A 13,832-nucleotide genomic window follows, 5' to 3' on the forward strand; every position below is an offset into this window, starting at 1 on the left:
GTCTCCTGTTCTCTTTGCAGAATGAAATGTTCCTGACTCAGATGTTCACCACCTTCTTGCTGACCTAAGTGCCGAAGGTTGCAGATCCCTGGAGCTACGTCCTCGCCACCCTGCAAAGACATCCCGGCGAGAAACCCCGGGCAATCCCTCCCCTCGCCCCCCGGCAGAACCCAACCTGCCGCTCAGCTTTGGTTTCCCATTCACGGAAATGCCCCATAACTTAACCGGAGAGAATGGCTTCCCTTTCGCTCAGACACTCGTGTTTGCCAGTCCACCTGCTCCAGTTGAGAACGGCTTGAGTTTTGACGCGCCGAGCCCCAAGGACGCCTGTGACACACCGCTAAGCAACGGCACTTCGTATTCCAGCGCCAGCAGCCCTTCGGACTCGTGCGCGAAGCCCCTGTGCAGCGCAGCCCCGGGAGAGAAAGCGCAGTACGACGAAGGGATCAAATATGTGTCCACAGAGGAGGAGGAACTTGCGTGCGGGTGGGGGGCCTTCACGCCCGGGTGTCTGCAGTTCTTCAACACACCCAAGGGCATCCTGTTTTTCCTCTGCGTGGCGTCCTTCTTGCAAGGAATGACGGTGAACGGCTTCATCAACACCGTCATCACCTCCATCGAGCGGCGCTTTGATCTCCGCAGCTACCAGAGCGGGCTGATCGCCAGCTCCTACGACATCGCGGCCTGCATCTGCCTCACCTTCGTCAGCTACTTTGGGGGCAATGGCCACAAGCCGCGGTGGCTAGGCTGGGGCGTGCTGGTCATGGGCCTCGGCTCCCTGCTCTTCGCCTTGCCCCACTTCACCACGGGCCGCTACAAGGTGCATTTCTCGGAGGACGTTGGCCTGTGCTCCTCTAACCAGAGCCTGGCCTGCATGGAGGCAGTCTCCAGCCTCACGAACTACAGGTTTGTCTTCATGCTCGGGCAGTTCCTCCACGGCATCGGAGCCACTCCGCTCTACACTCTTGGCGTGACCTATCTGGATGAAAATGTCAAGACTAACTACTCCCCCGTGTACATTGGTAAGTCGAGCCGCTTCTGGTGGAAGAACTTGTGCCCGAATCTGTTGGCTTTGCTGGTGGGAGGGAAACCTGGACCATCTGTGTTGGCTCCGAATAGACAGCGTTGAGAAATTTCACAAGAGATACTCCCAAGTCTTTTGTTCTAAATAACAGACGAGATGAAAATCAGAGAGAAGCAGCAGCTGCTTGGAAGGTTTTGATTATTTTTCACCCCTTCCAGTTATTTACAGGCAGGAATGATTTTGACAAGTGCTGAAATGTTCCTGTTAGAGCCACCCTGCAGACCTGGAGGTACCTTCCACTCCAGCGCAGGTGTCGGCATGGGAGAACCCTCGAACGCAAGCAAATAATAGCATGATATTTGCTTCTGTGTCTGGCAAACAACCACGAGGTTCATGCCAGCCTGCCCTCCTAGGGATGTTGCCCTGCTAGTACCACAGCATGAGAAGGACGTTCACTGGAACATCTCAGTACTGCTGTAGCGTAAAGGATAGTGAAGCTTTACCAAAAAATAAGCTCAGTTCATTCCACTATTCTGTATGGCTGATCGTTTAACGATTGCCAAGCATTTGTAGCACGCTTAGGTAAAATAGTCAATGATCTTTCCACAGCAGGGAAGCAAAATAAGTCCCGGGGCTGCAGCGTTTAGTATAGATGTTGCTTATCGCTGTTGGTGGTGAGACGACACAAGCTCATCACGCCGACAGTCAGTGTTTGTTTGCAGGGTCACGTGCGTCCCTGGTAAATAGCTAAATAGTAACTACATAACCATGTTTTTCTACTCAATGAGTTTTTCAACGGGACAAAACAAAAAAACCTTGTCGGAGCTTTGGCGAACCGTAGTTGGCTCCCCTTCCTCCGCCACCCCTCCTGGCAAAGCGGGCGTTCGGCCTCCGCCACCCCTGCGCCCGTCCGCGTGGCCGCGGGCGCACGTGCACAGCGTTGTCCGGTTTGGTGCTGTTTATAACCGCAAGCCATCCTAGAAGACGCTCTTCCCCGCAGTCATATTTGCACGCCTTTAGCTGAAGTCAGAGGTATCACCGCTCCGTGCTGGCGGCGCCTCCCCTGAAATGCTGCTGTTTCTCTAAAATTGCTTTTCTTTTTCCCCCCCTTTTCAGCTGTTTTCTACACTGCTGCAATCCTTGGGCCTGCAGCGGGTTATCTGGTAGGAGGAATGTTTCTAAATATTTATACTGAAATTGGCAGAGAGTAAGTCGCTAAAAAATAATCTTGTTCCTTTTCCTTTGTGCTATATGTTTCCTTTGGGGTCAGAAAATCTGGAGGATGGCTAGGTGGAAGTGTGCCCATCGTGCTCAGCGGTGTTTCTCCCGGCAGAGTGTGAGCGGACCGTGGTGGGGGGTGGGTTGAAGCTCAAATGGTGTCGCTGGAAGAAAATTGCTCACTAACCTGTCAGCCTAAATCCATCCTTACGCTGTACTGCTTGGTCTAATTGGGCTGTGAGCAGCAGGTGAATTTTTTGAATGAATTCCCTAATTTGACAACACTGCCAACTGTGCCACTCTTCCTGCCCATGATTCAGCCACACCACCTATTCCCTCCTTGTAGGATTTTTAATTTATTGTTTTCTCCTGTTATCTTGCCATCCCTTTGGCAAATGAAAGGGTTGACAAGGGGGAGTGGGTCTCCAGGTGCTTCTTCTGGGGGAAGGAATGGGTGATCTGCCAGGCTTTCTCCCAAAGGATGGGTCTGGGATTGAATGACGATCAGAGCAAGCCCCAAAGTACAAATGAAATTTGAAGAGGTGAATGTGCAAACTAGAGATTAAAGAAGAGTTAACTAATGTCATTTCAGAGCAGTCACTTGCTAAATCTTGTGGTCTCCAGTAAGATAGACCCTGCTGGGGTGCAGAGGCAGTGGTGGTTGGCCATGCCAGTCTAGATTTTGGGAGCTTTAGGTTTCTACTAGGGAACTTTTTTCTGCCACCTCCCTTTAATGTTACTCGGGCAAAACACCAACATAGACGGATTCTCAGCATCCAGCTGAAATCCAGAATTATCTCTGTGGAGCTGGGTCTTGGCCTCGGTTCCTCATGCCCCGGGCGTGCTGTGGCAAAGCCACCGACACTGGAGGTCTGCTGGGGTGGGCACGTGGAAGGGGTGAAGGGCATGGGGCTGGGGCTGCCTTGCGCAGAGTGCAGATCTCCTTCGCTGGCTCCCCCACGCTCCTCTCGACCTCTGCCAGGTTTAGCAAGAGGAGAGCCGAGCTGTTTCCAACCACCACCTTTCTCCCTTCTGTCCTTTTCTTGTTGTGATTCTTACAGGATCGACATCACCCCAGAAAACACGCTCTGGGTGGGGGCATGGTGGATCGGCTTCCTTGGGGCAGGAGCAGCCTCCCTGCTCATCTCCATCCCCATACTGGGTTACCCTCACCGCCTCCCAGGTACGTCTGCCACGAAATGCGGGGTCGCAAGGGGAGAGAGTTGGGTTTTTGTGATCCCTTTCAGCCAGTTCAGGCTGCTGTGGTTGAGCAGCTGTCAGCTGCTGGGTCCCTCTGGACAGTCAGATCTGATGAGGCTGTAAATGAGACCTTGCAAATTAGTTCCTTTACACTGGCGTGGGAAGAGGGATCTGTCACTAGAACTTAATTTCCCCAAGGCGGTGCAATGCGTCCTTGTTTGTTTGAGATTTGCCTTCTGCCCGTGCCCCCGTGTTCTCATCCTCACATTCGGACTCGCGTGCCATATGTGCTTGTGCAAACAGGGAGAGGGAGCAGGATTCATTTTCCCTGTAGGCTTTGCCCTTCATGAGCATCTCTGGTCTCACGTCTGCCAGTGCGATGCCTCCCCTTGCTTTGCCCCCTCAGTTTACTTTGCTTCGCTCCCGTCTCCCTCCCTTCTTCCATTTGGTGGTACGCCCAGCTTGTGTGTTGGACACGGGGCAAAGGGGGCGGAAGCAATAGGCGGAGGAAGAGGTTGTGGTGTTTTAAAGTGTAATTCATACACTGATTTCCCACCTTCAGCTTTCCGGTCACTTTATTCCCCGCTCTTCTGGTGTTTTGTCCCATTAATAAGAGAGATTGCAGAGAGGGGGGAGAATTCCTTGAGACCGGTCTGTTGTGGAGCGCAGAGATCTGCAGCGGGCATTAGGTGTCACGGGCGGAGGATCGGGCACTCCTTGCTGATTGCTGGGAAGGAGAGAGAGTGCAGGCATAGAAATGCCTGGAGGAAAGCACTAGTTGGAAGAAACAGCCCCCTCTGGCAAGGAAACGCTGCTGAGCAGTAACCGAGCAGCGGAGTCAGGTTGGCCGGCAGAGGATGTTGTGTTGCGTCTTCCCCCTGTGAATTCACCGCTTGCGCAGCATCCGCATCCCGTTTCTCACATGCTCTTTGTGCCTTTCTGCCTCTGGTTTTCAGGATCCCAGCGCTATATCGTTATGAGGGTGTCGGAGGCCCATCAGCTGAAGGACGGGAGCCACAAAAAAGCATCAGATCCTGACTTTGGCAAAACAGTCAAAGATCTGCCCCGGTGAGAAGACCGTCCCATGCATGAGGTTCAGGGAACTCCCCCATAATCGAGAGGAATGGCCCCAAATTTAGCTTGCTTTCTACAATGCTAGTTAAAATATTTTGCCCATCTGCAAACACAGTGATGACACTTTCCTGTAAAGGAGTTTGCAAAGAGCCTGATCCGATCATTTGCCAGAGGCTTTCAGCTCGTTTCAAATAAATGGCATTCACCTCCTTGCAGCTCAAAACTGGGCAAAGTGGCTTAAATAGAAATTCTGGCTGGAGATTGCGAGGGAGACTAGGGAACAAAAGGCAGGCTTGTCTAGCGTTCTCAGAAGCTCATTTCCCCATGTGAAGAAGAATCACCTGCAGTCATACGCAACACACTAAGTTTTTATAGTGTGGCTTAGAGCCAATCTTTAAGTGATATTATGTTCACAGACATTGCCGTTTAATTCTCTCCTCAGCAGTGTTATTTCTTCCTGTCTGCTCGTGTCTGGCCTCACCTGGCACAGTTGGGTGTTGTCCAACGTCTCCTCTTCTCTGTCTCCTCTGAGCTTTTCTTTCTTTTCTCTTATTTTTGTCTCCTCTTAGATCCCTACTTTGTCCTTTTAATGAGAAAAGAAAGGGGAACAAAGATGAAAATGAGTCTTATCTTCATTTCAAATTCATGAAGCGAGATATTCTTGACTGTAGCTTTTGGTTCCCTTTCTGTTTTATTCTTGGCTTCCTTTTTTTGTTTTTCCATCTTCCAGGCACCTTTGATGTGTTTTTTCCTCTCGTATCTCCTTCAGAGCGGTGATGCAGCAGCACGCTGGATCGCAGGGCTGCCGCCTGGCTGTGCGGTGTGTGCAAGCACGCTTGCGCCAAATTCAGTTTAGTACCAAGTGTCTTAAAGGAATCCTAGAGCATTGGGTAGAAACAAGCAAGCGGCCAAACTAAAATGCAGTCTTTTAACCTAGGAACACTTGCCATGGATCTTTGAAGTCTTTTATGGTTTTTTGTTTGGCTGGTCAGTTTTTTGGTGAGTAGTATTTAAGCGGAGGGTGGGGAGATGCTTCTCTGTGTACAGCCTGGTGTTAACTGAATGTGTAAGACGTGGACGTGGAGACAGACTTTGTGTCACCTGGGTATCATTTCCTTTTGGAAGGCAAATTGGCCATCAGTTAGAGGATTTTTTCTTTCTGTACCTCTCCCAGGACTATTCTTAAAGGGAAGAACTTGCCTCTCTGTGTGACAGCTGCACAACGCAAACATTAAACATTACCAAATCTTGTGCAGCTGCCAGCAATTATATTTGAACGTTAGATGTAGTATTTGCTTTTGTTTTGGCAAAGGAGGACTGAAACAAGTGCTCAAAAGAGTATTTTTCAGCGTTAGTCAATCCTTATTGTGCCAAAGCAACTTCTGTCATAGTAAGGAATAGCTTGAAGTTGCAGAAGACTTTGTAGGCAGTTTACCAGGGTTTAAGGCAGTTTTACGAAGAATATTACATTAAACAGATTTCAGTATTGTTATTAAATGGCATTCTTGACTGGATGCCATTTTCTGAGGTCACGACTTATTCTCTACACGGAAATTAAATTCAAAACCTGCATTTAAATAATGATAAGTTTATGACTAAAACCAACACAAGCAGGGTAGCTAAAATGGCTGAAATGCAGTGCTTTCGGCTTTCCTGGCCTCACTTGAACAAAGCTCTCACTGATTCTTGGGACTGCGTCTGAGCGAAAGGTGCGGAGTTAGCTCATCCTTCGGGAGCATCCCAAAGCATCGCTCCCGAGCAACGAGCACCTAAAGGTGGGCAACTCCACTTATTATCAAACAAACAAATCTGATCAGTCCAGATCTTAACGTGTTTTTTGTTGTTTTAAAACCTCATAAAAGTCTCCTCTTTTGAAAGCACAAACTTAACAGACTTCTGTGTTTCCTGGTTTTGATTAGAAAAGGGAAGTGCCTTAAAGGGATGCTGTTCCAGAAACATGCATTAAAGAAGAGGTGACATCTGTGAGCACAGCACTGGTGTTCATGTGGACCCAAGCAGAGAACAAGGACAAAAGACATCATTGCTTTTCTGTCAATAAGAGATCAGATGCTACATGTTTTCTCACATTACAGACATTAAGAGTCCCACAGAAGATAAGAAGAAATACTGTTGGAATAAAATACTGCTCCATGCTGTCAGGTCCCCTCTAAGAGAGCAGGCATTGGGAGCGCTGTGAATACAGCAATTTGTTAAGCAACTAGCAGGAGCTTACAGGAGCACAGCCCATACAGCTTTCCTGACGAGATTTCAGTCTTAATTCTTGGGTTAAAAGGGTCTGGTAAAATAGCATTTTCATTTATCTGATTCTATCTGCACACTTTTTATTTATTGCGTGCTTCACTCTGGTTGTTCACGTGAAATATCCCCAGATGTTGGCGCGGGGGATTCGAATAGAGTGCACGTATCGCTGTGCCAAGGCAGGATGGGAAGGCTGTGTCCTAACTAGATTTCTGAGAACCACTTCATGAGTAAAGAGCACCTCGGTGTACCTATGTGAGTAAAGACTTACAGGATCAGACCTCTTCTACGTAGCAGGATCCCTCTCTTGGCAGTGCTGAGCTTCCTGAAATTCCATGGGGTGCAAGGATGGAGGGCATTCAAGACTTCAGAAGAGTTAGGCAGTTTCTAGGCATGATTAAAATCCTGCTGATAACAATGAAAAGATCTGTGTTGACTTTGTTAAGCTTTTATATGCAGCAGTAACTCACAGCTACGCCTACGGTCTGCAAACAATAGACAAGATGAAGTAGTCCTTAATCCTAGTGCTGAAAAGAGTTCCTCTGCGTTTCCTGCCTGCAAGTCTAGGCCGTAGACTTTGGCCAACGGGCTCAAAGTCACACCTAGTGCCCTGAAGTAAATTCCCCCTTTTCCCTTGAACTGTGAAAGGGTGGAAGTGTTCGTACAATGTATACATCAGCCAAGAGTGCCAAAAAACGTGTTTTCTAGCTAAGAGATCAGGCTTTATGCTTGCAAGTAAAGCACAGTTGAAAAGGTTGGTCCTGGAGAGCTGTTCTGTAAATTAAACTATTTCTAACAGCTAGACAGTGGTTATTATAAAGCCCCCTGAAATCGAGGTGTAAGAATGTGTGGTATTTCTGTCGTTCACCTTCTTTATCCTTTTGCTGAAATGAACTTGTCCACTTCACATTAGTAACACTGCTGCAGAGCGAGCCGCGTTGCTCCATTTTCCGAAGCAGGACATTTTGTTGCAATGCTCAGCGCGCTTGTGGAAAACTTGGGGAAAGTTACGTGGCAGCATTTCAAGCTAGTTACAAAACAATCCCCGCAAAGCAGTGAAAACCCTCTTAGTCCAATATCCGAGAGAGTGGAAGATAATTGAGACCATCCCGCCCGCCTAAGGGGGTTTCTGTGTCTCCAGGAGGGAATCATTTCTGGATCATCTTTCTGCATCATCTTTCTGCATATAAATGACACACAGCAATTTTTCAGGAATAGCTATGTCTCTATTAAATTCCTGTGGGTCAAAAAGAAAATGTATTTGCTCAACTTACACATTAATCCTAAAGTAAAACTGCCTAGGTTGTGGGAGAAGGATTACTTTTTGTTTTCAGTGGGGTATAAGGTGTCTTGAAGGTGCTTCCTCCATATGGAAAGGTTGGCTTGGTATTTCCCATAAGTTGCAAAACACCCGTGGTTAAAAGAGGTTGTTACTCTCAGGAGTACCTGGGCACATATGAGTAACGTGCATACATAAATATGAAGCACAACTTCATTCTCTGGTCTTGGAGACAGGCTTGGAATCAAAATGTGCCACAGAGGTTCAATTCCCATATATTTATCCTTGCCAGGTCAGTGCTGCTGCTTCTAAAGAATCCCACCTTCATCTTCCTCTGCTTAGCGGGAGCCACCGAAGCCACCCTCATTGCTGGCATGTCCACATTTGGACCCAAGTTCCTGGAGTCTCAGTTTAGCTTAAGTGCCTCTGAAGCTGCTACCTTTTTCGGTATGGAAAACGTTTTTCTGCAATATTCTTCTTTAGTGTGTGTGCAAACACGAGAGCGGTCACCCATTTCGAGTGGAAGCAAACACACCTTGCAGCTCGTTCACGGTTGGGTTGTTATTTTCCGCTCCTACCTGTTCAGGATCATTTCCCACCAGCACACCTGTACCAAGTGCATTTTCAGAGCTGTGTCTACTGTCATTAGCAAGAAACACATTGCCTCTGTAGCCATCTGCGACCCTCCGACGGAAGGCAAAATAACCTGTAGCCTATTCCTGCTTATGCATTACCAGGAATCGTTGTTGATAGCCTCTAATGAGGCCAGTCTGAATTGTGGAACGTATCTAACTGTCGCATGCAAGTTGAATCTGGATTGGTTGGGTCTAATAAATGCTGTTACTCATGATATGCTCCTTGAACAGCCAGTTTTTAGAGCTCTGGGTAGGAAGCGTTGCCTTGCCAAGTTCATGGCCTGTTATCTGAGCTGCTACAGAGGATCAGCTACCGTTGCTTTCTTTGTAGCAAAATCCACCCAACTCTCACCAAGGAGCAGCCCAAGGGTTGTTGTCGTGCAGAAACGCTGCAGTTAATATATGCAGACACACAGAAATTCCTTGCTGGCATTTCTAAATTTTTTTTGTCTGTGGCTTTTCTTTTTTCAGGTTATCTTGTCGTGCCGGCTGGAGGGGGAGGCACATTCCTGGGAGGATTTCTTGTGAATAAATTTAAACTTCGCTGCTCAGGAATCATCAAATTGTGTTTACTTTGCACAGTGTCGAGTCTGCTGGCTATTTTCATCTTTTTTATTCACTGTCCTAACATGCCTATGGCAGGAGTAACCCAGATGTATGGGGGAAGGTAATAATAATCCTATATGTCTTGTACTGTGTAGCCCTTGTCAGAAAATAAGGATAACTCCAAATACAGGTGCTAGTGTTATTCCTGTGTTATCATGTGGGTGATAGAAGATAACGTCCAGTGTGACTGCATGGTGACACTGCAGTGTCACAAGCAGACATTGAGGGTGAGAGCCGTGTCCCCAGAATACAGATGTCAAAATTTCTGCAATTAACCTGTGTTTATGGAACAGGCTCCTTCTGTAGGCTGGGAAATACCAGCACTGCCAGAGCACGATTTACACCGCTGTTCAGGTGACCTCACGATGTCCCCAGCTGTCTTCAGCAGCTATGAAAATAGCAGAGGTCACTGGTTTGGACTGCAGATGGGAATCTCCTGTCCAAACAGGTTTCTCCCTTTGAGCTGGTCTTTTAAATCCCCTTTGTAGCTGCAGGAAACTGGCACTTCCAGGACATGATTCTTGTTTCACGTTTAAGATCAGGGAAGATGAAACCCTTCCCCAGCCAAGTGTTGTGCTTGGGCTGTGCCCTCTGGGGTGGCCCTGCGTTTGCATCTCCTATCGTCCCCCCTTCTCGTCTGGTTCTACCCTGTTTCCTCCTGGGTAAAAAAGCTGCTTGAGGCCGGACTGCTCCTGTGTTTCTCCAGCGCTTTGCCGGGAGGCCGCCTCAACCTGTCGGCGGCGTGCAACGCGGAGTGCGGCTGCCCGCGGGAGACCTACAGCCCCGTCTGCGGGAGCGATGGCGTTATGTATTACTCTCCCTGCCACGCAGGATGCAAAGCCTCCAGAAAGCTCAAGAGCGGCAAGAAGGTACGTCTGCAAGCGCTGTGCATTAGCAAGGCGTCGGCACGGGCTCTGTAGAGTGTTTTGGCTGGTCTGCAAACACCTGTACAGATTTGAGCATCGCATCAAGCCAGTGGAAAAGGCAGAGATGGCTCAGGGAAGGTGGGGGCACACCTGAGAGGCAGGTGCCACCTAGGAGGATAGTAGAAGGTCCCCGGAGGTCTGGGAGGGCAGTGGTGACATCCAAGGGCTGGCCAGTGAAGTCCATTTCTCTTATGTAATAAGCTCTGTTGGCAACAGAGGCGTATGAGGGATGCAGCCTGATTTCTGGTTCTCTCTGCTTCAGTAGCAAAATCAGTGGGGTTTCCACCCTCCCTGAAATTTTGTGTTTCCAGCCCGGTTGTGACCATCACAGGGCTCTCCCTGACAAACTGACCGTGAGCATTCGTTCCCCAGGTCTATGGTGAGTGCAGCTGCGTTGCCGAGAGCCACCGCTCCAGCCCCGGCGAGGCTGAGCTGGGGAAATGCACCTCCTCTTGTGCAAAGAGGCCCCTGCTCCTCCTCTTCATGTTTGTCGTGATCCTCTTCACCTTCCTAAGCAGTATTCCCGCTCTGACAGCAACTCTGCGGTAAGCACGGGACCGCTGCTTCGTGCACGCAGGAAACCCAGAAAATCCCCAGCTCCGCTTTACCCAGCTGGCTGTGGAGGGTGCGATGAAAACAACCTGCTGCAGTCTAGCTGGGAAGGCAAATAGGAGCGCCTGGGGCTCTGTCCTCCGCTCGCAGCGAAGCCGTTAGCCGTGAGGCACCCGGGCGCTCCCCCGGATCGCGGCGGTGGAGTCGGACGTCGCCCTGGGCAGAACCTGGGGCCGAGCCACCACCGAGCGTGGTGCTGGTGCGCGGATGGAGGTGCTGGGCAGCGTTTTCCAACGATCCCTTTCTTTTTTTTTTTTTTTTTTTTTTTGTTCCTTAGGTGTGTCTCCGACAGGCAAAGGTCGTTTGCGCTCGGGATCCAGTGGATTGTAGTACGAACTCTAGGTAGAGTACAAAGTGAATTTGTGCACATAGATACGGTCTGTTGGTTTGGTGGAGGTCGTCTGACACTGTTATCTAAGAAAGATGTCGGGTTGGAAAGGAGGGGGGTAAGACATATGATGCCCTCCTTTCAGACGAGGGTCTTTTCTCTTGCCTGTACACGCTCATAAAAAAGTAATTCTCTTTGCAAACAGTTTGCAAACTGAAGTAGAGAGCTGAACACAGCAAACAGATCAGTCCTTATGAACAGCTCACACAGCCCTGGGGCAACATAACAGAAACGGTCACGCAGGCGGGGGATTCAGATGTGTAGGTGCTTTTAGATACTAAAGGTTCCTTTGAGTTGGTCTGCTCCTTCTGTCGTCTTTGCAAGGAGCTATCTCTTGAATCCTCCAGTTGGGTGGTCGGATGAAAATGAAGAATTTAATAACACTTCTCAGAAAGGGTAAAGGCAAAAGAGGATCTTTGTAATGTGCCCATATTTTAGGAACAGAAGAAGCAGAGGTGTTGAAGTATGTTTTTCAACCCTTGTGCGATCTATAGGTCAGAATGGTCAGAGGTTTCACTGGACTGTGTGTTCTTAAAACTCGGTGTGTTTTGGGTACCGTTTTGTTCCGGGTTCTTTGGAAAATCACAGCCCTACAGACTGCAGGTTGTTTGCTGAATCCCAGCAGCAGCAGAGCCTGGTGCGCGCTGCAAGGCTGGTAGAGAGGTGCTCTGTAACCTGAAGGTCCCTTCTCTCCCCGCAGGAGGCATTCCCGGCCCCATCGCCTTTGGGTCGATGATTGATAAATCGTGCCTCCTTTGGCAGGACCAGTGCGGTGAACAAGGTTCTTGCTACGTTTACCAGAACTCAGCCATGAGCCAGTACACCCTGATTGCTGGACTCGTCTACAAGGTGATGCCAGTTGTTTCGTTTTCTGGTAAAATGAACAGTACTGTAGGAGGCAGGATTTTGCACAGAGAGGATTTTGCAGAATTGTGTTGTGTGGATCTGCCCATAACACAAATTATACTGTAATTCAGGAAATGTTCTTACGAAAGGCAAAGCTCCATTTGCTTCTTGCTATGTAATGGTGCTTCAGGCACCATCATTCTCTTATATGTTCATTATTTTCTAGGCTTACAGTTTTTGTTGCAGCATATGAAAAATCTGTTCTTCTCCTAACAATTACTAAAGTGACCTTTACTAGAAATGGAGTTAAATACATGACTGCAGTATCAGTGAGAGTGAGAGAGGTCATTATGGGCAAGCTGTAAATAACCATTCCCCGATCACTGCTAGAAAATATGAGAGCTTAGCTGGTGTTTCATATTTATTATCTCAAAAGCATCATTTTAACTGCTCCCAAACAAGCACTTGGCTTACAGAGTAGGATTTAGCAATTGCTGTCATAAAGAGCTGTCATAAAATCCTTTGAGAAAAGAACTCTGATAGTGTCGATCCGCACTGCGCTGTGCTCCGGGTGTTTGTGCCTGAGCAGCCTGACAGAGTCTCAGTGTCTCGTAGCTGTGGACCCCAATAACTTCAGATGTTTGCCATATCTGGCCCTGCTCCCTGGCTTAGCCTTCACCCTTATCTCCTCCTGAAAACCTTGTCAGCAAATCTCATCCCACAAGTGAGTAGTCACCTCTGGACAAATTCCCACTCTCGACTTGGAATTGCCCACTGGTGCCGAAAATGCCAGACCTGCCCTCATGAATTTGGAGACCTCTGGTTTCCATCCCAGGCAACTGCTTGGCTTGTGTTGAGTCCCGGGGCCAAGTAGGACAGCAATGGGGTTTCCCTCGTGCCAGCAGCTCAGGGAGCTCGAGGGCACCGTGTGGTCGGACATCGAGCTGGGCCGACAGTTGCTTTGCTGGGTTGCACCAGCTGAGGACTGGGCCCAGTTTGGGGAGTGCTCTAACAGATGTCTTTGTGGCTGCAGGTGCTGGGAACCGCCTTCTTTATAGTCGCCTGTTTACTTTACAAACCGCCACCGGCAGAATCCGCTCCGGGAAGCTCAGGCACGTCTGAAAATGGCAACTGTGACCTCCAGAAAAGCAAACCTTCGCTCCAGACTGAAGAGGATATATAGCACTATAAACGTGCAAGTGACTGTATCTTTTGGTCTCAAAAATACTATGACAAGACATTATTCAGATCCTAGAATTTTTTAATTAATAGTAATATTAATGCTTTTTTAGCTCAAAAAGGGTAATTTAATTAACCACTGATGTGCTTGCTATTTTCTTAACAGCAGAGGCACATCCAAAGTTGTGTGCTGATGCCATGTGCAGTTATTTAATTTTATTTAAAGAAAGGGCTACTCTAGCTTGATTCCATGTCTGTAACATGCAAGGACCACATCCCCCACTAGTGGAAGTAGGCCCCGGTAACTCCAGTGGAGCACGCGTGGTTTAAACCACAAGAGGACCTGGTCCCTAATGTCTTGATGTTAAAGCCAAAGCTTGCGTTGATGCTTCTTAGGCCGGAAAAGAGAGCTGCTGTCCTGCAATCTGCGTTGCAGAGAGGACAACTGACCCTTAAACTACTGTATGCAAAGCAGGCAGCCCAGAGGGTGTCTTCTTTCTCCCCGTGACACATCCAGCGTTGCTTGCCACCCGTGCCGGTGTGCTCTGGCTTTGCTGAACTCTTCCGTTCAGCATCTAATTATGAG

The 13,832-nt window shown here is 48.6% G+C and overlaps 1 protein-coding gene across 1 annotated transcript; it reads left to right on the top strand.

Moving 5' to 3' along the window:
- The first annotated feature begins 208 nt into the window (after window positions 1-208).
- On the top strand, window positions 209-13,380 carry SLCO4A1 (solute carrier organic anion transporter family member 4A1). Its single transcript, XM_062589244.1, has 11 exons — window positions 209-1,022; window positions 2,141-2,231; window positions 3,304-3,425; window positions 4,399-4,510; window positions 8,347-8,501; window positions 9,161-9,356; window positions 10,002-10,164; window positions 10,594-10,766; window positions 11,111-11,175; window positions 11,922-12,070; window positions 13,101-13,380. Exons 1-11 carry the CDS (start codon window positions 209-211, stop codon window positions 13,248-13,250), a joined length of 2,190 nt encoding a protein of 729 aa, XP_062445228.1. The 3' UTR covers window positions 13,251-13,380.
- The last annotated feature ends 452 nt before the right edge of the window (window positions 13,381-13,832 follow it).

The sequence above is a fragment of the Rhea pennata genome, chromosome 16, assembly GCF_028389875.1.
Source record: "Rhea pennata isolate bPtePen1 chromosome 16, bPtePen1.pri, whole genome shotgun sequence".
NCBI classification, from domain to species: domain Eukaryota; kingdom Metazoa; phylum Chordata; class Aves; order Rheiformes; family Rheidae; genus Rhea; species Rhea pennata.